At 38.7% G+C, this 27,633-nt stretch overlaps 2 protein-coding genes across 2 annotated transcripts; one reads left to right on the top strand and one right to left on the bottom strand.

Moving 5' to 3' along the window:
* Positions 1–226: 226 nt before the first annotated feature.
* fsaf1 (40S small subunit processome assembly factor 1) lies at positions 227–5,621 on the top strand. Its single transcript, XM_079474634.1, has 7 exons — positions 227–533; positions 1,023–1,264; positions 1,394–1,453; positions 1,524–1,619; positions 2,391–2,477; positions 2,597–2,634; positions 2,728–5,621. Exons 1-7 carry the CDS (start codon positions 446–448, stop codon positions 2,849–2,851), a joined length of 735 nt encoding a protein of 244 aa, XP_079330760.1. The 5' UTR covers positions 227–445; the 3' UTR covers positions 2,852–5,621.
* trim67 (tripartite motif containing 67) lies at positions 4,473–26,839 on the bottom strand. The gene is made up of 11 exons (XM_079474635.1): positions 25,989–26,839; positions 18,959–19,054; positions 16,293–16,415; positions 13,983–14,093; positions 13,103–13,256; positions 11,753–11,821; positions 11,370–11,527; positions 10,109–10,247; positions 8,617–8,920; positions 6,817–6,979; positions 4,473–6,606 (listed from the first exon to the last, which is right to left on the bottom strand). Exons 1-11 carry the CDS (start codon positions 26,751–26,753, stop codon positions 6,562–6,564), a joined length of 2,127 nt encoding a protein of 708 aa, XP_079330761.1. The 5' UTR covers positions 26,754–26,839; the 3' UTR covers positions 4,473–6,561.
* Between the last annotated feature and the right edge of the window lie 794 nt (positions 26,840–27,633).

Here is a 27,633-nt window from a genome sequence, read left to right as displayed (position 1 = left end):
ACCATATCAATTAATGTAAATGGCAAAATAAAATCCTTCCCTTGAGGTGTTTAAAATCGTATTGAGGGATCACTTTAGTCTCGCAACGAGAGATTTTGTAAATTGTATTTTGTAAAGAATTGTGTCATAATAAAGTACATAAGAAAAGGACGCGTTATTGTAAGCCTCGAGCGCTCCCAGCAGAATGAAATGGTTCTACAGACGGTAAACGGTTCATTTCTCTTCTACGCTTCTGGTTTGTCACGTGGGCGGTGTTAGAAAAGAGCCACTTCCGGGATTGAGAACTGAAGACGGTACACAAGAAGGGACATTTCGCATTTGGACGCGCGCGCACACACACACACAAACACACGTGAAACCTCAGCGTGAAACACGAAAACATAGAAAGCCTGTCACTAACTTACTTTGGTCAATAAACGTTTTATACGTTTTTAATACATAAGAGATGAGCGTTCCAGCAGATGAACACGCGACGGAGCCGGATGACGATCGTTATTTCCTCGATCAAGTGCTGAACAAGTTGTATGATTTTGGTGAGAAATGTTTCATTAGGGGCTAACAGACACGCTGACCCATCACTTAAGTTGTGCTAGTTATTTACTAAAACATATTTAGACTGAATATTAACACCGATCATTCGTAATTCAGCCGGGCACGTTGCATTGTGGGATATGTTGTGTTCTCTGTTACGTATTGAACGTTCTGCCATCATGATGTTTTTTCATTCACAGACGCGCTTAACATAAAACCATATGTTTCATTTTTTCCTACATGGGTTTCTTATAGAATAAAATACAGTAGAATATCTTTTTTCTTATAGAATAGAGTTCATTTGGTGTTGGTATTCTGTTCTATTCTCAGTTTTTGTCTATTAGAAAAATGAATTAATTTCAGATATGAAACCCCAGAATGATCAAAAACGATGTTATGTCCCTACTGTTTATTCCGGATGTTATTTTGTGTAAAGCGGCTTTGCAACAATGCTTTGCGTATCTGTAATGTTTGATATTTGTCATGTTCAGGTGACGGTGCTGGAAAAAGGAAATCACAGAAGAGGAAGAGCAGCACTTCTACAGAAGACCATCATGAGAACGATATACAAGAAAACACAGATACCAGCCCTGACGCTCACTTAGACCCGCACGTGACAAACGTCTCAAACTCCACAGCATCTGAGACTCCGCAATCCAACGTGGAGGTTGTTACATTTATTGATCCCAGGAAGAAGCACAAATCATCAAAGACCATTGAACCAGTGCAGAAGGTAAGAGGAATCATAGCAAGATGTCTCTGGTCTACCCATGTGAATTCATAGCTCAATTGCGTACACATCAATGTTAAGGCAAGCTGCTCTTTATTCATTTGTGTTAATTGTCTTGATTTTTTTCCTCAGGTGCCTGATGTCAAAGAAAAGGAGAGAACAGGCTTGGATAATAAACATGCAATAGAAAAGGTGAGAGAGTTTTTAATATATAAACGTTTTAAGATGCCGCATGGACATGTTCTAAATGTGTCGTCTACAGGCACGACTTGAAGTTCACCAGTTTGGACTCTCGGGGTATAAGAAAGGGCAGCAGAGGGTTTTCGAGCAGGACAGAGCCATCATGCTGGGGGCCAGAGTAAGTTTAACACACACGTCCACTGCTTATACCGTATACCGCCCGCTCCACCTACTGTAGGTCTCCACATGGGACACTTTGGCTCTCTGACACTGAGCTAACAATAATGCCATTCAAACATTTGTTTCGAACTGAATTATTTGAATTTAATACTACAATTATTTTTTCTACGAGGGATTATTTCACAATAACAGCCGGCTGCTTATTCATTATCGCACTTATTACACGGCTACATGCCACATGTGAAAAAATAGACATGAAATGTGAATCTGAAATATTTGGTTTGCAAATTTTTACGGAATTCTGACCTTCCGCTAGGAAAAGTCGCTTACTTTTGTTTTTAAATTAAGAAACGACGTTCAAATGTCAACTTGGTTTGATCATTTGTAAATATAATGTCATGTATGTTATTAAAATACATATTTATATTTAATTTGTAAAAAAAAAGTGAAAATTTGCTGCATCTGGGTTACATTGTTGTTACTTTTAAGCGTTTTTTAACTAGGAATAACGAACCTGTAAAAGTCGTGACTGGCCAATCAGAATCAAGCATTCCAACAAGCCGTGTAATAATAGTTATTTATGATATGAGGTGTAAAGAATAATTTTACGTCATTAACACTAAAGGTTGCTATAAAAACTAAAATGCTTATTTATGTTTTAACTAAGATGGTGATAGTTAAATTAATCTTAATCTTACCTTTTGCATCCGTGATGTCTGAAATGCTGGCTTCTAATTTGTTGGACAATCTTTTACAATTTGTTTTGCAGCCCCCCAAAAAGCAGTATGTTAACTACAAAGAGTATCAACAAACGATGAAAGAAAAGAAGTTGAAGGAAAAAGAGGAAGCAAAGTCTGTAAGTAGAGCTGTTTAGAACTTGAAGGATAAACCGTTTTTTTAATTTGCATCACATCTCAGGTGCAGTATATGCCGTAAGGTGGTCTCTCTAACTTCTTACTGTATGGTTGTTTTCAGGAATTCCAGAAGCAAAAGGGGAAAGGAGGAAGAAGAGGGTGGGTATACATTTGTGATTTTTTACTGCAACAATGAAAAAAAGCCTCATTTGGAATTGATGAAATTACAGTCAATGTTTTGTTTATTTACAGTTCTGGGAAGAGTAAATCGTCCTCTGCAGGGCAGCTTGGAGGGCAGGTTGGACGCTTTAAAAACGGAATGCTGGTCTTGAGCTCCAAAGACATTATGAATGTAAATGTTAAAAAGAGAAAGTAACACTAGATGAGTTTATATATTCATCAAAAGAATCCGAGACACACTCTGAAGACAAGAATCTTTAAAAATGAAAATCATGTTTTGACTAGATCAATGTTTTCATATTTGGTTTTCCATCATCATATCTCGAATACATTTACATTGCCCTTATTGCCTTGTCAGTTGCAATTGATTTATAATGTAAGCTTGATTTTTCAAACAAAACCACAGACGAGACTCTTATTGATCTGTTATTACAGTTTTATTGTTTATTAAAAGGGAAAAGACACAGTTTTTCTTCCACACGTTGTAGTAAGAAAAGAATGTCATATACAATGTATTTGTATGTACAAACGACAAGACGTACAAAAGATCACAGCAGTGAATGAGAAGTCAAGGTCACAATATTTCCATTCGGGTGTGTTTTAGGGATTAAAGGAAGGATCAGAAAAACAGCCTGTTTTTGCTTTAATGTTGCCTCAATTGCAAGCACTTTAATGGGCCCATTGTTTTTGGCCCTCATACATATCACATTCCCAAGCAATTTGGCTAAATGTTCAAAATCGGTTGGGAAATAAATCTGTTTTTAAGTTTACAAAGCAAACTGCTGCTCAAGTGCTTCATACAGTCAATTCTGTTTCTGTCCAATTCAACGTTTGGAAGAGAGCCATATACTGAATCCTTAGCTTATCAATTCCATATTGGTTTTAAAATGCTTTAAAATCAGTTTGAATCTGTTTTATACCCACTACATGACCAGTGAATCTATTAGCTACATAAACATACATTTTAAAATATACTTTAATACAAACAAAAATCACACCGTATAATGTTTTGGCAGGCATCGTCCACATCAGTAGTATTGGATTTAAAGTTTAAAACAAGTTCATCTCTATTAACAGCATCTGTAATATGCTCTCGGTTAACACAAAATTACAATAAAGTACTGAAATAGAACTCTGTTGATGAAGATTAACTTGAATTGAACTCAAACATTTCTTTTAAGAAATTACAGATTATTTAACATGTCTCCATTTATTTAAGAACCTCCTGACAGTTCTTGTCGGCCAACTCAAAGGGGTCAGATAAAACTATTTACATGAAACGAACTCTTAATAGAAATGCATTACAGTTATCGACAACATCCCATGCTTTACATTAGTGGGTCATCGTCTGTAAAGTTAATATCTGGACAAAACAATACATTCAAATAAATATACTTCTTTCAGGTCTCCCTTAAACGCTATGTAATGGAGGTACAAACTGAAAATACTCTAGTATGGGTTATTGCGTGGTCAACAAGTGGCTCATTATCGTAAATGTTTAATGCGTTTTGATGGATGTAGGTTCCATCTAGCAGAAGTCTATCTACACAACTAACACTAGATGGGAGACTGTAACTTTCAATGGGATGTGTAACTCAAGCGCTCTTCGCCGCTTTCACCATATTTACAGCCGTACAACATGCAAACATGACTGTATTCTTACATCATATGTTCAAAAAAGCTAAAAAAATGATCATATTAAATGAAAACGGAGCGATCAATGTTTGATGCAATAAAGTGATGTAGTTTTATTGTAGTTGTAATAATATTTCGTTTTTAAATGTTTGTTTTATGTACGTTTTTGTTTTGCTTTGTGATTTTCTCGTGCTGTACAGGTAGAATTTATATTTATTTCAAAAAATCTTGTTCATTCTCTCCTTTGCTCACTGCAGCTTTTATCCTTCTAGTAGCATGGCCTTGTAAACTTACAGTACTGTTAAGCATGTTGACAAAATGTTTATATGCTCTCCTACTTTGGATAAAAGTGTCTGCCAAATGAATACATCTAAATGCAGTTCTTCTTTTCAGTTAATAATATTTGTGTCTCCATTTTGTCTGTTCAATGCTGAGCCCACAAATCGAATTTTCGTTTAGCTCGAATATTTAGGATGATATTTTACTTGATTTCAGTTAACAAAGTAAACGCTTTAGTAAACTATAATAACCTTGTGAAACTTAAGTGTCATTTAAAGATGACTTGCTGGTTGAAAATGTTGACTGATGTTTAGTTGAGCCACATTGTTTCTTCGAGGGAATGAACTGAAGAATGGCTTAGTAAGTTAGGAGAAACTATTTTATCATTAAAAAATCTGCTTTATATTTAGTACGGTTTAGGGCACACAACTATCACAGTGTAAAGTGATTTCATTCTTCCTCGATATTCACAACAGACGTGTATGATTTCATGCGGCACTATACGAGGACCAATCGACATATGAAAAGTATCGCAAGAGCGGACCAAGTCAAACCAAGAGCTAATGTACTACAAATCTGCATCTGTCTTTGCTAGCGACGCGTTTGCGGTAATATGATGGTGCTTTTGGGGATTCATGTTCAATATCTGTCGGGTCATTGGTTACTTTTGTAATTTAGCAACATATTTGTATCTTTTTAGTGGTGTCCGCTAAAGCAACCGATACCGTTACTATCGTCCATACTTTCATAATACACTTATTTGGGATGTGAACACACCCGTAACCGCCCCGTATCAAACTTGCATAACTATTACAAAACAAGCCATGAAACTGTAATGAAACTGGAAATTCAAAAACGAATCAAGGACTCAAAATTAAGGTGGACGATAAAGAGTTATAACCCAAGCCATATCGAAACACCAGACACTTGGGATTGGGCTGTTTTGACTGTAATTTTACAGAATTTTACTGTATTTTTCACATATAATGTAAAAACTTGTAATTTTACATATTTTTCATGTACTTTTGAAATACGGTAAAACCAATAAATTAAAGAAAAAGAACAGAGTATTTTTTTACACCTCGGCTGCCAGAAAATCTCTGGTTTTTATGTGGGTTTTTATCCATTGAAATACAGTAAAAATATACAGAAAGGGACTGCAAATTTGCTAGAAGAAAAAACATGACAGAAATGCATTTTATGTGAAAAAATGTTGTATGGTTGTAACTGTTGTAATACTTATATCCTCCGAGCACCTTCCTGTGATGCTGTGTAAAGATCAGAGTTTGTGGATTTACTGTAAACATCACTGTTTTTTTAAACATGGGTTTGGGGTCGACCAGGTTATATTCAAGCCCAGCAGCGTGTCGTGTGACGTAAGTGTGTTGAGGACATACTGTGAGTAAACCTGAGAATTGACTGACCTGACACCATCCTTCAAAATGTCAACCTTATTCTAATTCCACTTCCCGGGATATTAAATGCCTGATTTGAATGATTTTAATAGTCTGTAAACACGGGAATCATTTGTAAACAGTGAAATGTAAATAACTGACATGACCAAGAGAGAAATCGATGAAAAGAAAGATGTCTGATTATTTACCCCCCACCCAAATGTATTCCCTCTGCTGGCATATGTAATGCCTGATATGTTGGTTTTAATGAGTTAAATAGCATTTTTCAAACTGGGTTAATCTTACTTTAGATGTTATTTGAGGTATGAGGCAGAACTCTTAAAGCTTGAAACCGTTTGTGCTCTGGGCTCTGACTCCAGCATCGCCCTCCCTTCCCTGTCGGGACATCCTGCGGTTTGTTTATCTGTAAACATGGGGATGATTCGCAAACACCGATATGCAAATTACTGACACGACCACGAGAGAAACAAATGAAATATTCAGTGTTTTCAGCTTTATATGTCAGCTCGGCGCTGGAGAACATGTACTGTGCTGTTTGATGCAGAAGGTCTCGCTTATTCTGATTGGTCAGAGATGATCACATGATGTTCTTTGGGAGCTCCAGACCTGTGATCAGAGTCACCTGTGTAAACAGATTATATATCAGTCAAAAATAAAACGATGTATTTCTTTTACGCTTGTATTATTTCATAATAAGTTCTATTCAAAAATGTGAAAAAAATGAAGAATAAATGACCCAAAACTTTTGAACAGTGATGTATGATGTTAGCTTATGTCTCATGAACTTCATGAATGACAACCAGTTCTTAGTTTCCAACGTAATGTTGCTCACCTGAACGTTTCGGTTAAGACTGACTGCAGGCATGAACACGCCCTCCAGATTCTCGAAGGCCATGGGTCCATGCTGCTGTTTGTTGATGAAGAAGGTCAACGTGTGTTTGGTCAGGTCTAACAGAATCCCTACGCTGGAACCTTTAGTGATGCCACCTTCAGCCCTGCAAGGAGACATCAGCAACATGGGACATTACAAAAATGTTCAAATATAACAAAAGCTGTGAAATGCAACTTCGATCCGTTCGCTTGCTCACTTGGTCAAGCATTGTGTTAGCAACACAACGATCATGGGTTCGATTCTCAAGTACACATAATAAATGTACTGTGCATATTAATTTCGTATACATACTGTAAACACAATAACATACACATACATTTATATATAGGAAATATATATTACCAATAACTGAAATTATATATGAACATTTATTCATTCATATGCACATTACACAGAGATATATTATGTAAAGACAAACTTTTATTCTGGATACGATTAATCACGATTATTACCTAAAATATACCAAAACAACCAAACTGCCTTTTGTTTGACTCCGGTGTTGCTTAAGCTATTTACATTTATGCATTTGGCAGAACATTGTGCGGCAAACACAATGTTCTATCAAATGAGCTGCAGAAACACCAAATGTTTACTTATGGGGTACTGAAAAAACACATCAAGAACTACATTAGGGACCCTAAAACACACTTTTAGAAGATCTATGTATTTTTAAACATTTGTGATGCCATCAATACGTTTCTATAACATCCTCCCTGCTAACAGACACTGTATGAAGAAAACTATTACTACAGAAGTCCTACCGGATCGACTTCAAATCTAGGGAAACACAAAAGATATATAAACATATAATAAAAAGTAAAAGGGAAAATGCATGAAAAAAGTAGTTAAACTCCAAACCTTCCAAAATGGCAACCTTACATTATAAGTGAAACACTATGTTTGTTTAATGTTACGAGCATATTTAGTGAAATTAAAACTAAATGTGTATATATCGCTGCTGTCCTTCTGAAACCTTGTATATTCATATTTCATGATTTTTAGCCATAAATCCTTATTACCGGTAGTCATCCTTTATGTCTGTCAATTGGTTCTACAAAAATCTAACCAATACGCAGAAGAAATTTGCGTGACAACACAGTATTTAATCATTTTAACAATACAGTATCTTTTCCACGGAGGAGATCGGGAGCTTAAGAGGACGAGCGGCAGGACGAGAGAGGACCAGGCCCGGACATATGTTAAGTTTGTGTTTATGTTTTAGGGCCGGCAGTCGTTCCAACAGGAATTTTGGACATCCAAGGTTTCGGAAGGACAGCGACTATATGGTTCTCATCCATCAAATATCACGCGACAACTATCATGATCCATTAAGATTTTAAGTTATGGACCTGTCACCAAATTTGAGTCATGGGTTTGTATAGGTTTTAATTAAGCAAAACAGGATCAAAATATGAATCATTTTTTCCCACATTTTGTTTTGCTAAAGATTCGCAAAAGACTTTATTTGCAAAAACAGATAACTTCATCGGTATTAGTCATATTAGTCACAAATCTTGTCCGTTGTTTGGAATTAGTTGGACTAAATATGACGTCATATATCCTAAAAAATGGGTCTCGGCTTGATGACCATGGGAAAATGTGGGTCCCATGGCCAAACCAATTAAGAACCTGAAAAATACAATGCAAGTGAAAATCTAGGCAAAAATAAATAACAGTGTGGATCAAAACTATCAAATCTAAACAAGTCCTTCAACAATTTCCTCACAGTAAGATTTGTACCTGTTGGTGTGGGAGTTGTTGTGCATGAACCAGGAGCGATTGTTGTCCACATACATGGCCCAAGCCTTGTCATCTTTTCCCAGCATCATGTCCTTCATCGTGTTAATCCGGGCCACGCCGAACGCAGGGTCAGGGTGGTTGTCGTAGCGATCCACGCTGAGTTCCCAGTAATGCACACCCTTGGAGAAGGCAGCCGTACCGAGCACCACCCGATCATCGTAACTGTTACACGTTACCGTCTGGTTTTCATTGGACAGAACGATGTCTCTGTGAGCCGATGTGGGGTCGAAGGTAAACCAAGCCACTGCAAATGAAAGATGAAATACAGGAATTCATGTTCATGTGGTCCTAAATTCTGTTTGTTCAGAAAACACTAATATTACGGAATTATCAGATTTTCAGATTGTTATTTTTAGAGAGTGTGATTTCTCTGGTGATATTTCAGCAGGGTTAAGAGTATGCATGACATTAAACACGCTTTTAGCACTTTTAAAGAGGATATAAAACAGGCCACAATAATTGGCTGCACGCTGTACTTTAGTGTCACATAAAATATTAAAAGTACGTGAAATTTTAAAGCTGGTACACTCGTTTCTTTTATGCCACAGTGGAACTTAATGAAACGTTTCCTCTGAGATCAAACGTTACTTCGCACATTTGGAAAAGTCTGTTCAAAAGCCTGACACCAAAAGCTAAGCATCACGTTCTTTATTACTCACGGGATTATTTTTATGCATCACTCGCACAAATAAAAACCTCACGCGACGGGGACGTGTCGAATCGTGGAAGTCAATAAGCTCTCGAGTAAAAATAATTCAATTTCGAGTATACGTGGCAATGGTGCCGCCCAGTTCGCGTCTTTTGCGTCGCCTGGCGCGAGTTTGTGTCTATTCACATCTCTCCTTCAACTTTTTATGTAATTTACTTGGCTAAAAAGTTCAATTCGTGTAAGGTGTGAACACAGCATTAAAGATTCCCCAGAACTGTCAGTTGCAAACATTCTTCCAAATATCTTTCTTCGTGTTTATCAGACCAACGAAATGAATTCAGTTATGGAACAACTTGACAGATGACAGTTGATTTATATATTTTGCTGTAGTGTGTCAGTAGGAAATATCAGTTTAGATTTCCGAACATTCCTTATGCCGTTATTTATAATAATCCAGTATGCGCTATGCAACTCCCATGCATGCAAAAATCTCACTGGATTATTACAAATAATGCCGTATGGACTTTTGGAAGACTACATCGTCATTATGCATTTTTTTACTTTACGTCTCTGTCTACACTAAGTACTTTGATCTATGTAAAGTCTCTCTAAGAGAACCATGCTCAGCAGGGGTCCTTCCGCTTCAGGATCAGAAGCCACACCAAGAAAAGAGAATATATAATGTCAAGCTAAAAGAGAACTTGTATATGTGTGTGCATGATCAATAGAGAGAGAGGAGAGAGTTTTAAACACTTTCAGAGACACAGAAAGAAAAACACGCACCGTCGGACGTCTTCAGAACTACGACTTTGCTGTAGGATCCCACGCCGGCAGAGTTATACGCTTTGACGCGAGCGTTGTACGAGCTGTTGAAATGAAGGCCGTCGACCGTACAGACAGTCTCTTTACCAACATATACCTCCTGCAAGATTGAAATACAGGAACACAGACAGACAAGGAGAAGCGTCAAAGCTGGAAAACATTACACATTACACATTTCTGAAGATACGAGTTATGCTGCATGTTTGTCATGACTTATAAAACAAGATGTCAATTTGAGATTTTGTCAACTCTCCAAAGGCAAGATAACGTTAAAAAAAATGCGTTCTGCATAAAATCATCCTACACCACGTAAAAAAATGTCTGTGAAAATAAATATAACCTTGATATCTTTAAAGACCCCCTTTGGTCGATAATAGACCATCAATTTGTTTTCCTGTCTTAAAATAGCTTCAATGTACACATAAGCCTCATTAAGTATACGCAGATAAATGATATGCAAATTAGCCCCGCCTCCACTCAGTCCCAATCGGCAGTTCAGACGCTGCTAGAACTGAATGTGAAAGCCCAAATCTAGGCTTCCTCTTTGCATATTTATGCTTCAAACTGCTGAAATGAGGGGATGTGATTGGTTACAGGTTTATAACGTCATTAACTGGGGCAGATTCCAATTGCATTTTATAAACGGTCTTTAGGAAACTGCAGTTGTAAGTAAGAAAATACTTAGCGGCAGTTTAAAATGATACATTTGCACATCGTTTATCTACAATCACATTAAAAACTGTCATTGTGTGGCGAATTAACTTTGCTCAACAAAACTGAACATGGCACACCAAAAACAAACAGTGGCCATGTGCTTCCACACAAAACACGTGGGTCTGTCACGGTCCTGACACAAGACTAGAAAAGCAAGACTGAGAGAAGCGGCGTCATGACAAAGACACCACGTAAAACTTGATTTTCATCACATGGGCTCTTTAATATTGACTCAGTAATGTCAAAGGTTGAAATCAAAAGAAGAAATCAAACTTTGATGCTCTTTATCTCAGAATTAGATTCTATGACCTTTAACGTGCTTTTCACAAACTGGGTCACATTTGTGTAATTATTTAACAAAAAATGTATATTACATCATATAATTTGGGGAATAAAACAAGCAAAAATATATTTTATAAGTCTGTTTATATTTAATTCTATGCTTAAATGCATGATCGTATTTCTATGAACTCCACACATCTCATTTGAAAATATTTGTTCAACACACCCGGTAAGGTCCACCATTGCCGTCATCAAGCTCCAGCACGTAACCTTCCACCAGCAGGGCCTGGACTGTAGTTGTCCTCCAAGCCAGGGTGGCGCTGTTGTTCCACGTGCAACATTTTTCCAACTGCAGCAGCGGGGCAGGGGGAACCGTGGGGGTCTCTGCAAGAAGACGGCACGTTTGGTTAGCACGGGCCGTCATCCTCGAAGGTGTCGAAAAAAGCTTAAACAAGGGTTAACAAGGGTAAACAAGGAGCGACATGCACGGGACCAAGCACTTCCTGAAAGTCACGGATGCCTCTAAAACGTATAAGGGAAGGAGTTGTGCATTAGGGTGGGGTTGGGAGTTTTAGGAGAACGGTTGGAAGTGTAGCAGCTCTGAAATACCTCCTGCGATCTCTGCCTCTTTCTGGCCACCTGCATGCATTTGATTGAATAATGCAGCCTCCTGACCATCTGAAAGATGACAGCGGACAAAGCAGGGGTTGCACCTGTGAGTCTAAATGTTAAACTGAGGAGATTACGCCGCATTCAACTCTGAATAAAGAAAAAATATGTGTATGGATTGTGTGAAGTCCGAATAGCCCCAAGTGTTTTTCTTGAAGCATTTTCTCCTCGGGGGAAGACAGATATCTTTAAAATAGCTTGCTAGATTCACAATAAAACAACGTTTGTGAACAAAATGAATCCTGATATGAACTGTACAATACGTTTTGGTTTTTAAGGATCTAAACACTTTTCAACGTTGCTCAGTTACAGTGGAAAGCTTGGGACGTACTACTCCGCAACCCTCGGACACTAACCAGTCTTGATGTCGGATTTATAATAGTTTAACGTTTGCCAAAGTGTCAGATTGTCGGAGAAATCTGGAGTTCTAGAATTTACACAAAAGCATATTGAGTGTTTACATTACGATTAGGCTTGGAAACCAAAAAAAATCAATCAATTCCAATTCTGGAATCAGAAGGTTAGGAATCGGATACTTGATATAAAATACAAATTTCATTTCCTCTTATCAGTCTGCAGATTAACAGAATGTGCATGTGTCAAGATGTGCATTGTGAAAATGAACCATATTTTACTATAGTAACCATAGTTTAACTAAACATGGTTGCTATGTGTTTATACTCAAACGGTGCTCATAAATATACACAGTAAATATATTTTTTGCAAACCAGTCAATGAGCAGGCTATATACGTAGCCATACAGGTGTGGTGAGGAAGGCGGGACGAGAGCCGTGAGGCGGGGCCCGTGGCGTGAGTAATAGTCGGAATCAGCTGTGCGCGCGCCGGTCCCGCATCTCACGGAGGAGATCGGGAGCTTAAGAGGACGAGCGGCAGGACGAGAGAGGACCAGGCCCGGACATAAGTTTGTGTTTATGTTTTATGGCCGGCAGTCTACCGTGAGGTCGTCTTTTACTTCTGAGTTTGTTGTTTGTATATTTAATTAAAGTTTTGTTGAATGTTTGCCGGTTCCTGCCTCCTTCCTTCCCTTTTATTGAACCATACAACAGGTTAATATCTAAATGTTCTATTTCATTTTTTGCAACTGTTAAAATGAAACAAAGAAACGATAAGAATCGGAATCGTTAAGCAGAATCGTAACTAGCGTTGATCAAATGCAAACCATACCCAACCCTAGACATGATGCACGTACTTAACGTCTGAACAGCCCCGGCTATTTCCAAAGTATTGTTTTACTTGTCCCTGGTGAAAACTGTCTGAATGAGTGTTCACCTTTACTCTGAGTGAAGTCCAGTTGGAGGATGGACTGCATCAGGGGGTCTGTGTTGACACTCAAGGCAAATTCCGGGCAGACCTTCGGCTCCAGCGCACCTTTCACCCACTGCTCCTGTGAGACCTGGACACGCTTTATCAACGCATCTGAGATCTTACAGATGAACCCGACAGAAACGAGAGTGGGAACATCAATAATCCACAGTGATTGGAGATCTATGCACCTGCTTACTGTACTTCACTTTTATAAAGCTTAACTGGATTTATGTATCTGCACGATTTTACACTTTTGAAAAATGTTGGGTGCTGGAAAACACCTACTCATACAAAGTCTGTCTATCCCGGATAAACCAAGACAGCCTATTCAACCTCATCTTATATCTGTACAACCTCCAAAACTGTTCAGATTTTGATCTTAGATCAAATGAATCTCATGCATTCTTGCCTTATTTGCATTTCCCATCCTATTCTAAATGTATTAAAAATATAAATATTTTGTAACATTAACAGAACCCAACAATTATTTCCAGGTTGAGTAGGGAAATATCCTAAATGAGAGAATTAGATGACATGTTTCATGAGGGCTCTTATAGCAACATCACAATGAATACTTCGTGAATATTGCAGTAATGGACAGTATTGATCTGCAGCAACTTTCACTCCTTGAAACATCAATTATTATCCTTTCAGTACAATCGTTGTGAAGGTAAATGCTTTCAGAAGAGCCCATCTGACACAATTATATGGCCTTCGGGTTTCATTTTTACTATTAAACTGTTATGTACATAGAATTATATTCAAATACAGAACACTATTGAACAGCAGGTGTCGCCAAGTTATGTGTGTTCATGTGTGTGTCTGTGTATTTGTGTGCGCTCACCTGTAGGAATCCGCAGGGATCGTTCTCTTTAATAACCTCTAGACAGAATTCCATCATTCCTGTGGTCTGCCGGAGCTTCATGGTGCAGTGGGTTATCTGATCCTTCACAGTCTGAAACACAGAGAGGATAAACGTACACTTAAACTCTCATCACACAAACATCAATCTTTAAAGAAACAATGTGGAGATTTTTGCGACATCTACGAAAGACGTTCTGTAAAGCAGTTTGTGCGTTTAAGGCTACTGTAGAAACAACATGGTGAATCCCATGCAAGCGAACCCGCGATGTATCTACATAGAAATAGCACTGAAGACATCTTATACTGCATTTTCCTCAATAGATCCTCCAATCGATGACGCACCGTACCGTTAAATGCGGGTCATGTCTGTGGCATATTTCATTATTATCAAAATCCAATCATCAGTGGTTTGAGCATGGCACAGGCAACGCCAAGGTCATGGGTTCGATCCGAGACAGAATTAATTTTTAACATATAAATGTATAGTAAGATGCAATGCAGCACTTGGATAAAAGGGTCATAAATACATAAATGTCAATATCTCATTTATCAAGTATGAATCGATGTTTAAATCATTTACATTTGATCTAAAAATACATATAATTATCAGTATCTGATACTGCAAAACAAAGCAGCACTCGACATTCGTTCATCTTTCATTTGGCATAGCGAATGGTGAAGACAACCAGATCAAATAAGTAATGATGCATGAATTATAATGTATGATGATTTAATGATGCCCGTCACTCAGGACACAGATCAATAACTTCATCATTGTAAATGACAGCGCAGAAATGAACCCTTCAGGGTAAAGATGAATGAAGCCACGGAGTGTGTTAAACATGCTTAATATGGATGTAGTAAAAAAAGATGTATTGCTTGTTACAATACCTGGTGAAAAGCTTCTATTTGGGATGAGTGTGAAATCAATAACAATTTTATTTTGTTTACTTTACAAACCCACATTTATATCAAAAAACAGTTTTCTCTGTGATGTATAGAAAAGATATTAATCATAACATACAAACCACATCTGACACAACATCATGTCACGCTTAGTTAAGTGTGGCGTGATGTAAAAGACTCTGCTGTCAAACTACTGGCTTGAAACAAATGAATTAGAGCGGAAAATAGCATCCAGAAACACTTCATAACATTAACTTAAACCCTGGCAGACGGAAGCACATATTTTGAGAGCCACAATTAATACTCGATTGTAATAACTAGTCAAACTAAAACTGATGGGAATGATGGTATTATGGTATACATGATCTGATCAGACGCTGCATTGGTTTCGATGTGTGAGACTTCCTCTGCTGAAATGATGTTTCTGCATTCATTCTTTATATACAGTATAAATATACAGACGTCAGTGCACTGAACCGTGCTTGTTATGTCAACAAAATGCATCACAGTTTTATTAAAGCAGCTATAGCTCGACTTTTAATTCACTGAGCAAATAAAGCTGAATTGGTGTCAGGCCGCGAGGTGAATGAAATAACCTCCGTGATTCTGACCATATGCCGTGGCACGACTGAAACAAAAACTCAATCTGCTCCGTGTCATGCCATGAGAGAATTGTAATACAGAAAGTCTCTCTATCTCCATCGCATCTGGCACAATGTCACGTGACCCACCGAGAAGATAATCTCTCTCTATTGAAAATACCAAGTAGCAAATAGACGAAGCATTTACACATACTCAATAGGTTAATAATGAACATTCTGTCAAAGTTTACTCGCCTTCGAGTTGTTCCAAATGTTTATAAATGTGTTTGTTCTGATGAACACAGAGAAAGATGTTTGGAAGAATGTTTGTAACCAGACAGATTTTGCCCCCCGTTGACTCCCATAGTAGGAATAAATACAATGGTAGTCAGAAGTGCCCCAGAACGGTTTGCTGTCTTGAAAATATCTTCTTTTGTGTTCAACGGAACAAAACAATGATAAAGTAATTTGTCCTACGATGGAAGTCAATGGGGGGCAAAATCTGTCAGAACCAAAAAATCTATAAAGTTTGGAAGAACTCGAAGCGGAGTAAAGGATGACAACATTTTCATTTTTGGGTGAAGTTTGGTACGTATGTGTGGGCCTTATTTTTGGGACTTGTGGGGATTTTTGTCCGCCAATAAATCAAACTAAATGATTTAAAATGTTAAAACGCATAAAGGTTTGTGTGATGTTTCAGTTTGGGTGTAAGATGAGGGTTAGAGGATACAATATACAGTTTGTACAGTAAAAATCATTATGTCAATGGAAAGCCAACCCAACATGTGTCTGTGTTGACCTACCTTCAGTTTGCTCTCTTTCTCCTTGGTGACCTTGGTGAGGAGTTTGGCCTTCTGCCGAGTCAGAGCTTCAATCAACGAATCACACTGAGCCACCAGACATGCCTCGAACTCAACCCCGTTCTCCTGAAACACACACACACACATGCAAGTCAACCCCAGGAATATCTGCAATTTCTATCTATTTGTTGGGCTATTTTGCTGTTCTTGTCACTTTGGGTTCCCTGTTTTGTAGAGTGACTTTTTTACATACTACTTTAAATACACTCTGGGTTATTTCCAACCCAGCATTGGGTCCAACAGGGGCTAACCCAGCCGTTGGGTTAAATTAGCCTAGAAATGTTCCCAACATTGGACCCAACAATGCATTGAAACAACCCAGCCAAAGTAAATACTAATAATGTTTTTTGAAACAACTGAAACATTAAACATTATAATGCAATGCTATATGACTTTATTTCTCATTTCTGACAGTGTTTAGGGATTAATGCTGAGGAGTTTTTCTACTGGCCTGGTCGGGCAAGTGAATCAAATTTTACTGTCCCCACCACAAAAGAGTGATACATAAATAATATTGTTTAGTTATTAGTTTATTTGTTGTTTTACCTATGTAATCTTAATAAATGAGAATATTTAAAACGTTCAAATGATAAACTTTTCGTTGCGATACAGCACTGGCCTGATTGGGCAAGGGACGTGTCTGTCAACTGGCCCGGGGGTCTCTCAAGATAGCCAAGGTCCTTATTGCTGAGCCCTGGTGTTTAATGTCAAGAAATCTTAAAAAATCGTAACGTTTTCTGAGTGCGACAATTTGGCAGCTTAGATTTAATAACTGGATGTACTTCGGTGAAGCTCTGATGTTAACATATCAAACACATCAAATTTCGAGAAGAACTGACAGAAATAATGTCCGGTATGTTCAGTGCAGATATTACACACTTCCGACTGAAAATGTATTTTGTAAAGCTGGTAGTGATGCGTGTGAGTGTAGGAGTTCAGAAGAGAGCTTATAATTCATTCACTTTGAGTTGTGAATCAGATCTCCTCTCTAACACCCACGTACTGATACTGGTGCAGACGGAAGCGAGACGCGTCTGTTTGTGAAACATTGCATTTCTCTAGAGAACCGCTGTTCAAAAACTCATAAGAAAATACCACTCAAGTGGCTCCCTGTTCACCATTGCCTTTCATTTATTAGAACAGAATAGTGTAAGTAAACATTAAACTTGCTTTTACATGAAGACGTCGGGTACCAAAATCAGATACTTCCCTATTAATTCAGTAGAAAAAGTGGCACGTGCTGTGCAATCAGAATAGATCAGTGTGGTAAGTACATGATGAAATCATTCATTTAGATGAAAAGAGGTCGTCCTCGAAACCAGAAAACAGTCTCGGAATTGTGCATACGTGTCAGTAGACTGAAAAACACTTTATTACAGCAAGTTTACAATCTCTCTCTCTCTCTCTCTCTATCTCTCTCTCTCTCCGTCTCTCCCTGTATACACTCCACTCGAGAAAAAATAGCTCATAATCCCGTGGTTTCCAGGCAGAAAACAATGACATTTATACACAAGTACGGTCTGGTGTAAAATCTGCATATATTCTTATTGCTTCAATACAGATGAATTATGTGTTTAATATTGACACAGAATTTCTCTAGAGCTCTCTAGAATTTATTGTCAGGCCCCCCACCTTATGTGGAAAACGTGTTTTCGAGCTCCGCCGGATCAAGTCAAGTCAGCTGTATTTATATAGTGCTTTTTACAATTTTCATTGTTACAAAGCAGCAGATGAAACGTCCTTTACCTGCAAATGCATGTAATATGTATAGATTTTTTCGAATATATGATTTATACATGGAGAGCAAGCTCCTTATTTTATAAAGAACGTATCTACCTCACAGAACGCAGTGAAGCAGTCCTTGTATAGAGAGAATAATTGATTTTTGAACGATCGATATCCATTTATTCTGCATCACCGCCGTGGACAGCACCTGGTAACGTGGCACGTAAGAAATTACCTAGGGAAACACGCCTAGTAAAGGTATATTTACATTTATGCATTTTGCATTAAGTTACCAAATGTATTTTTGCCCGATAAAGGGTTAAGAGTGTAAAATGCCGATCCAACAAAATGGCAATAAACAAAACCATTATCAGCTGGCAGCTGAATTTATGATGTTGGGAGGCTGACAATAGCTAAGCCTTTTCGAGCCCCCCCTTTAAAGACCCCGTGCCCCCTCTAGGGGTGCCGCCCCCTAGTTTGGGAACCACTGCTTTTGAGAACCGCTGTTCATATACTCATATGATGGGCAAAGGTTTTGATGTTGAACCCAAAAACATGCGGAAATCCATGTTAACCTCTTCATGTGAAATTGCATATTTTGTGGGACACGTTTAGATTATTATAACTGCCCCAATTTCTTTTGAACACGGTCTTCATTTGCATGCTTAATGAGACACTGGTAAATCAAAGCTAACATATGCTAATATAAGTTCTGCTAGCACGGCTGCTTTGATTATGTTGTTATTATCTACCACTTGCTTTGATGTGAAGATGTTTGGTAATTTTCAAGTGTTCGAACATAGCGATGCTATGAAATGACAGCAGAGAAATTCAAACCTACACGTGCATGTTTTATTTCATGTGACTAATTTATTATAACGTACCTGTATCTGCTGTAGCAGGTTCTTCAGTTGCACAAGGAACTCTTTGGCGTCCTTGGCTTTGTCAGACACTCCATTCAGTGCCTGGGACAGCTGACACTGCACACAAACACACACATGAACACAAGTTTAGAACTTTCAAAAGCTTTTGTAAGTAATGTTACATAAATATTGTGGTCTTCAGAAACACAACAAGTAGGCTATATTCATTAACACCAATTAAACATCTCAAATACAACCAAACATAATACATTTTAAGTATCTTCAAACACCGCCCTCAATATTCAAAAATACCACCCAACATTCTCAAACACCATTACCAGCATTTTGAAAACCATATCCGTAAATACCACCCCAAATATCATCAACATTTTCAAATGCCAACCAAATTTCAAAAGACATAAACACCACTCATCATTAATAAAACACCAGATACAACCCATCCCCGGTATTTTCAAAGCGGTACCCAAAAGAAAAAACACCACTAGCATCATAAGCATTATAAAACACAACTCAAATACCAGCTTTTAAACACAAACCAACAACGCAGAAGCCACCGATATTCAACATTTACATTCACAATCTTAAATACTACCCATCTCCAACATGCCCAAATACCATCAGCATTTTCTAACAATACCCAGAATTCCAAACATTATCAAACACCACCCAACGTAACCCATTATTTCTAAACACCACTCATGATTCCCAGCATTCTAAAACCCTGCCTACTGAACCCAGCAATACTTCTTATTAAAAATGATCATATTTTCTTATTGTTTTATGAACATTGATGACCATAATGACTTTGCATTGGATCAATTATAAAATCAACTTAATACCCAGTGTTCTTGTTGTTGCTAGTGCGTTGAGCTACTCATTGAGCACGGTCACATATATGGTCTAGAAATGTTTATTGCAAAGAAATAGGAAAATGGCTTTAGCAAGGCATATAACATATTCATATGTCAAGTAAGTAGCCATGATTTTTAAAAGGTCCTCTCGTGTTTTTTGTCTTAAACTCTTCAAAGGAGCTCCAGCTAAGTGACTAATGATCATTCAAGCCTGCGGAAAAGACCCTGCCAGCTTCACGCACACATCCTCCCCGCCTGCTCCTCTTCCTCTACACCTCTCCTGGCCTTCTTCCAATCTGCGGGGTCTTAAATCAACCAGAGAAACCCACACACATAAATAAACACAAGCAGACACACACGCACAGCTCTATGCTCCATTAATGTACCATCTGCCGGGCAAGCTGTCCAGGCCGCTAACAAGACCCTGACAGATACCCTTCTCATGGCCCTCTACTCTACTCTCAGTATGTGTGCTTGTGTGTTCAGAAGGCGACACCCGGACACTGCTGGGGTTCAATGATGCGTCGGGGTCACCGTCTCACCTTTGTGCCAACAGACCACAACAACCGGCCCCTCCTTCACACCTCTCAGGCTGATTTCACCGAAAAAAGAAACCGGTTGGATTTTCTCGTGTTGCTTTGATAATACATCGCTAGCAGAAAGTGCGGAATGTCATGAGTCTCGTTGTATTGTATTGATCACAGACGGCAGAAAGGTCAGACAGTCAATTACACGGAGGATCTACAGATGCACTTCATTTTAACAAGCAAAATGATGGTTGATTTTCAACAGAGTGACACTGTTAACAAGAAAATGAGAATCTTAGATGTTGCTTCATAAATAGAGAAAACAAAAAGAAAACATCGTAACGTACCGTATATATAAACAATACAAACACAGTTTGAGCTTTTAAAATATGCTATCAGGTAGGCCTACTCTATTACTGTAGATACTGTTTTATACTTGTCACTTTTCGTTATATGCAGAATATAGAAATGTTCAAACTTCCCCTTTGAACTATTTTCAGCTTGTGATTTTTTTTGGACGTATGGTGTCAATAGTGCCTAACTATTAAAACATTAATGTAATCAAATAAAATAACAGAAAATGTTCTGGTAAATTGATCGACATTTACACAAAAGCTAATAAATAACACAATGCAGAATGCAAAATGGCCTTTTTATTTTACAATTGCTGTAAACAAATCAGATCTGATTATTGAAATCAACGAAAATGCAGCTCTCAATAATATTTGGAAAAACTTAGGCTAAATGAAATTTAGAAACGTAAGCAAAAAACTGAGTTTACATTTGAAACTTTAAATAAATAAAAATATTCTAAAACTAGAACTAGAACAACCGGCTGCCTGTACATTATCCCTACATGATGTTTAATGCACAACAACACTGTGGTGCAAATAGTATATATCTGCCACTTTCTATAAGTACCAATAGCATCTAGCTATACTATTTCTACTTAATCCAAAGAAAATACAGTTATTTTCGGTTAGTGTAAAAATAAACTCCTTCTATTTAAACTTAGTGTCAATAGCATCTGTCGCTTTTAGCTGCTGCCTAAATTGAAATAATGATTGTGTCTGTGATAACTATAAGTAGAGTGCTCTGTAAAACAGAGATGTGGATACAGGAGATGTGCTGCTATATTCCAGCTCCCCGCTCTTATCTTATTATCTACTTCACCAGAGCATTGTGATGAAGAGTTGATGGGACATGAATCAAATTGAATTCAGAGACACTTTAAGACAAGCAGTTTGTGTGTGTGTGTGTGTGTGTGTGTGTGTGTGTGTGTGTGCGCGTGCGTGTGTGTGTGCGTGTAGAGGACATCACGGGGACCTTTCAATAACTGTGGTCGGTTGATTTTACTGTCGAGGCAATTGAGTGCTCTGTTTTTCAGCATGTTTGAGTGTGCAAGCGTGTGTGTGTGTGTGTGTGAAAGAAGATAATACGAATCTGTTTTGTGAATACTTCTTACATAGAGTAGGTTGCTAACTTTTAAGGCAGCATGTTAAATTAAATATAATCCCATAATCCCAAAAACTCTACACAGTGAGGCATTTAAAGGTCATTTTTTGGATGATCTATTGACAGAAATGCAATATAATACACATATCCATGTGTTCAGAGGTGTATAAAGAACTTACATAATGAAACGTTATGTTTTTATTACCTTAGAATGTACTATACACCGCGGGTCCTCTTGCACGGAATTCACCATGTTGTTTCTACAGTAGCCCTAAACGGACGAACTGCTCTACAGAGCGCGTTTCCTAAATGGTCTCCTTCGGTAAAGAAGCGAAAACGTGACGACATCTTAGTCCTGTGTCAGCCACCGTAGTGCTTAAAGCGACACTTTGGAACTTTTGCTCCCCATGTGGTTGATAAGTGCAACTGTCCGTTACCATACTGTCGCTGTATAAGCTTCACCGTGGGCAGCGCAATATATGTGAATTTATTTACTAAGCAGATTGACGAATCCAGAATCGTTGTTTGGAAACCATGTGCAGGGGATGGGCGGGGCTGTGTGTACCGACCTCAACAAAGCACTTACAGAGTGTGGTTGTAGCCGCAATGAGGCTCAGAATTCGTCCGGTTAGGAGTTGTACCACCGCTAGAGACATTATTTTAAGGACAAAACTACAAAGTGTTGCTTTAAAAAGGGAGGGGTAAGCCACTGGCTGCAATTTGCAACCTCACCACTAGATGCCACTAAATTATATAGGGAAGTAACTATAAGGAAGGAAAATAATTCATTTATTCAATACTAACTTCAATTCAAAATGTAACTTTAACAGAATTTGTCTTGTTTAAGGGATGTTTTTTTGGGGGGACGACAAGACTAAGATACTGATGAAGATGATTTGTGCAGTGTAGGCAGCTCAGCCGGTTTTTGGAACACAGCCGTTGTCTCTCTGTGTGATGAATGCTGCACATGTTGAGGTCAGAGGAACAACTTATTGACACCACAAATCTGTTTCTCGTTTCTTTATGTGTCATTTTACCACTTTCCTTTTACATGTATGCGTTTCGCAAATACTTCTATCCAAACTTACTTAAAAGTGCATAGTGTACATTATTGTTCAGCATGTTTGTTCCATGGGAATCAAACCCATGATCTTTGCAATGGTAATGCAATGCTCTTCCAATTGAGCTTCTAACGTCAACTCAGCACAAAGTCATATACTTTAAGGTGAACCAGCCTCTAAATGTTAAAGTAATTTTACGCACACATAACTGTTTCATGTTAACTACAGTTGGTGAGGATCAGGAATGTTTGTTTACATGCTGAGAAAGCCCTCGGGTTTGTTTGTTTATACTGAGGACATAAATATACTAGAAGAGGATGAACTATAAATGGTACTTCGCCTAATATTCCTAATGCAGAATACAGTACATATCTTTCTGGCTAATGAGATTATTATTTATTCACCCGTTTATTTTATTGAAACACTTGATAGCGCAGAAACATCATCTAATAACGTTGTTTTGTCTTTAGCGCTTGGAATGTCATTTGTTCTTTTGGATATTGAATTGTAAAAGATATGCTTGGACATCTTCTTTTGTTCTTCATGGGAAGAAAGGGTCACATGGGTTTGAAATGACATAAGGGTGAGTAAACATTGACAGAAACCTTTCGAACTATAATTCCTTGAACAGGTTTTTCTAAGATATAGACTAAACTGATCCCAAAATGAAAACACAAAGAAACACAAAGAAATTATATAACCATTCTGTTGCGTTTGTGACATTCTTTTTAAATAATGCAGATTTCGTTTGTGTATCTCCATCAAATGTATTAAAACATAAAAATAAAACATATTATGGTTTTCTTTGTAATAGTTGTGAATAAACTACAAAAAATGTCAACATCTGTGTGCATTATGAAAACAATACATAATAATCTTAATAATATGGCTTCCTATCTTTATTCCAAATCTAAGATCTATTTTCTCTATGGTAAAATATGATCTGACATGAGTTTGTGAGGCCGATCCGCGAGCTCTGAGAGTTTGAAGATCACTGGTGGTTGTGTGGGAAAATGAAACATTGGCGTAACATTTGTGTGTAACCATGGAAACCTGCAAGATTACAAGGATCTGTATTTAGGCGTTGAACAGGACGGGTCACATTTGTAGGAGGTTGTGTGAAACTCTATATATATATTTCTCACGTTTCCTGTCTTTGCCATTACGGTAATCGTTTTGTATTGAACCCCGCTGAATTACCAACATTCACTTTGGTGGCCTGTGCGAATGGTGAGGGATTCAAACCCACGTGAGATCCTATTCTCACTCTGCCACCAATCGTGTGGTTTCGTGTGATTTTTATACACGCACTCACTCATTTATTAATTCTCTTTAGAAAATGTTCCCGTTTGAAAATGGAAAGTATGGCTTATATGTTTGCCCTGAGCAGTGTGAGCTGTTCCCTTGGTCACATATAGCCGGCAGGAAAAAGTGTGAAAAGGGCTCGCACACACACATACATACAAACAGTAATGGCATATGGAGGAACCCTTTCTACATTTTTTGTCACATACATCTAACCTACATTCTGAGCGTAAGCGTGTGTGCGTGTATGTGTGCATTCATGTGTGTGTCAGCCAAAGCCATCTTTGCATGTCATAAATGTGTGTGTGTGGAGAGGTCTCTTTCCACATTCTGCATTTATGAATATTTATCTGAGGAGATGGGATTTCTGTTATGCTTGGTGCTACAGTCCATTTTTAGTTCTTCTAATAAAGTCTGCAAGACCTGAATCTGGTGTCCGATAAGAGAGAAATGCATTGCAGTGCCGGGTCACTCCAGGACAGGGTTTGAGTATCTGATATACTGTTGAGGGATATATCTCGGTGTTCTGGTTTTGAGTTTTAAATGCTTGTTTTAGTGCTATTTAGAGGACAGACGTGTTTCTGACCGGTCAGGGTCAGTGCGATGGGTAGTGTTTAAGGAAAGGGTCATGGGTTAAAGGTTAAGGGTCAGTTAATAGTAGTCTAGGGAGTGCGTGGAGACGTCAGAGCACAGTTCCACAGCAACACACTAAAACTCCTTAAAGGGACAGTTCACCCCAAAATGAAAATTCTGTCATTGTTTACTCATCTTCTTGTAATTTCAAACCTGTATGACTTTCTATCTTCTGCAGAACACAAAAGAAGATATTTTGAAAAATGTCGGTAACCTAAAACCATTGGTCCCCATTGACTTCTATGGACACAAAACCAATGCAAGTCAATGGGGGCCGACAGGTTTCGGGTTACCAACATTCTTCAAAACATCTTCTTTTGTGTTTTGCAGAAGACAGAAAAAGTAAATGATGCGTGAATTTTTCAATTAAAATTAGATTTAAACTTTTGGGTCGATTTATAACTTCCGGTAGTGTTTTTAATACAATCTGGCAAATATGTATCATCCTGAAAAAAACGTGTTTGGATGATTCACAATCGGAGAATATACTTAAATATACGTATATAGTTCAACACATTTTAATATATTATGGGTAATGTGTCATAGGTAATCTCTTTTCCGAGGAATCATCATGGGTGAGGGGCTCAGACCTCCAACCCAATGCTTTATCCAGAAAAATAATCACAATATCTTCCATATTTTAAATCCTTTGTATCTGGTATCATTGTGGCCCATTTTTGGCTCACGAAAGCCAATCGCTCATTGGAACGCCGAGCACTTAAACCAATTCCGGCTAGGTTCAGGGCTAAAGGTGTGGGTGCGGGTGGCGTTTCGATTGAATTGATCATTCAGACAGCTTCATACGATGTGTGAAAAATTATCTATTGTGCGCTGCCATGTGAATCCATTAAGGCGGATGAAGAAGAAAGATGCCCAGAGGGAGGCTTGAATTTAGACTGACTCATACACACTCGCACAGTTCCTCCCCGCCGGCAGTAGTACTGTACAGCATCACACACAACCCCAATCTCTTCATCCGCTACACACACACATTCTTCAGTGTCAGTATACTTTTGATGATTGTGTATGGTGAGATGTGCAATGTGTAAATGGGTTCCCCAGTTTTATTATAGAACAAATATAGTAAACACGTTTGGTGGATTGATCACCATTTGTATGACCACAGTACCACTGCAAATGTCAAGTTACCAAAAGAAATGTCTGGTTACTGTGGTTCTACTTCAAAACACTTGGTTACCTTGTGTTGTTTCCACATGACGGCCAGGTGCTTCACGTCGTGTTTGGCGTGTCTTCCCTCCTCCAGACACTGGTAGCACACGGGGGTCTTGCAGCTGACGCAGTACATGCTGTAGTTCTCCGCTTCGTGGTCCACGCAAGTCGCCTGTTTGCGTGCGCAGGCGCCGGCCGGCTGCGCGCTCACCGCCTGCGCTTGATTCGGCGGCACCAACCGGTGCTTGGCCAGCGGTCCGCGGGAAGGATGGCAGCGCTGCTGGCACGGAGAGCAGTAGTACACGTCGCACTGCTCGCACATCACCGTCGCGTCCACCGGGTTGCGATCGCACAGCTGACATTTGACGGAGGCGGCGCGGCTCTGCTGGTAGCGGGACACGATCGCCTCCAGCAGCCGGTTGCGCTGGAGTCCCCGGAGCCCCCGCTCGTCCAGCGACACGCTGCGGTGACAGAGCGGGCAAGTGATGGAGCAGTGGCGGTGGACCAGGGTCGGGGGGAACACCCGCACCCCGTTGGGAGATTTTAGGCACGGCGTGTATGACCCGTAGCCGCTGTCCGTCTCGCTGTACATGCTCATTTTGTCCATATCCAGGTAATCGTAGTCCGAGATGCCGGAGCTTCGGTTCTGAGGAGGGGTCTCGCCCTCCGGGGTCTGCACGATGATGTTTCGGGCGCACGCCAGGCAGACATTATGAGAGCACGGCAGAATAACGGGCTCCTTATAGAAAGAACCGCAAACCGGACATTTTAGTTCTTCTTCCATCGCGTCCATAAACCCTCTCGCGCGTACAGCCGATCAATGAAATCAGAGCAGCACCACCAGACGAGGACAGCTCCTGTTTACTGCTCCGCGCATGCGCGCAGCGGAGATCGAGGAGGACTCTGGGTGTTGAATTCATCATGGAGACAGTCGCCTCTTCGCCTTGCATTTACAAAAACTACAAGTTCCGTATGTCCCCCTCCCCCGTAATTAAATGCGGCGAAATGAATGTAGCGTGTGGGACTTCGTTTCAAGTATCGCGAGAGCGGGGGACCCTCGATAGTTTGCTGTCAGCCGATCGGTCTACGCAGTAACACCTCTTTAATTTTTGAGCTTGGTTAGTTCCATATAAATTCTGTATCAATTACAAAGTTAAAGAAGTGCATTTTAAAATTATACACAAAATGTACCCTTACAATTTATTGTTATCTAAATTTACGGAAATGTTCTTTTTGTAATATGCTTGGCTCATTTATTTTTTAACTGCCCTGTAACTCTTTTTGGTCTGATGTTAAGCTCCTTTTTATTTTCCCATAAAAATATCGCTTTTATATGTTATCTCTTAGAGATGTTTTATGTTCATATACTAATGAATGTAAAATTTAATGGCAAATATTATATTCGTAAACAAAAGTTTGTCAAATCTGCACTTAAATGCAATTTATTTTTGGTAGAATTGGAGAATTTAAAAAAATCTCTATTGCTTATAAACAACCAAAAAAATATCAAGTTGTTAAAATGTATGCAGACGTTTTTCAACTTAATATCCCGCCTGTTTTTTTTACCACAGTGTTTTTGTGGATGCTCTTTTCTTTTTTTTTTTGTACATGTAGAATTTGTCCATAGGGAAGAGGAGAATCTGATCTGTATAATATTGTCTGTAACACATAAA

The sequence above is a fragment of the Barbatula barbatula genome (genome assembly GCF_947034865.1).
Source record: "Barbatula barbatula genome assembly, chromosome: 15".
Taxonomy (NCBI): Eukaryota; Metazoa; Chordata; class Actinopteri; order Cypriniformes; family Nemacheilidae; genus Barbatula; species Barbatula barbatula.
Note: the sequence above shows the minus strand (reverse complement) of the source record. Positions and strands in the feature narration are given on the sequence as shown.

What these genes read in the sequence shown, in the direction of transcription:
- fsaf1 (XM_079474634.1), top strand. Translation starts at nt 446, where the DNA reads ATGAGCGTTCCAGCAGATGAACACGCGACGGAGCCGGATGACGATCGT. An exon ending in ATAAACATGCAATAGAAAAG is followed by an intron (nt 1,454 to 1,523) that starts GTGAGAGAGTTT and finishes TGTCGTCTACAG; the next exon opens with GCACGACTTGAAGTTCACCA. An exon ending in AAAAAGAGGAAGCAAAGTCT is followed by an intron (nt 2,478 to 2,596) that starts GTAAGTAGAGCT and finishes GGTTGTTTTCAG; the next exon opens with GAATTCCAGAAGCAAAAGGG.
- trim67 (XM_079474635.1), bottom strand. Translation starts at nt 26,753, where the DNA reads ATGGACGCGATGGAAGAAGAACTAAAATGTCCGGTTTGCGGTTCTTTC. An exon ending in TCATGTGGAAACAACACAAG is followed by an intron (nt 19,055 to 25,988) that starts GTAACCAAGTGT and finishes GTTTGTGTGCAG; the next exon opens with TGTCAGCTGTCCCAGGCACT. An exon ending in GGACTTCACTCAGAGTAAAG is followed by an intron (nt 11,822 to 13,102) that starts GTGAACACTCAT and finishes GTCATCTTTCAG; the next exon opens with ATGGTCAGGAGGCTGCATTA.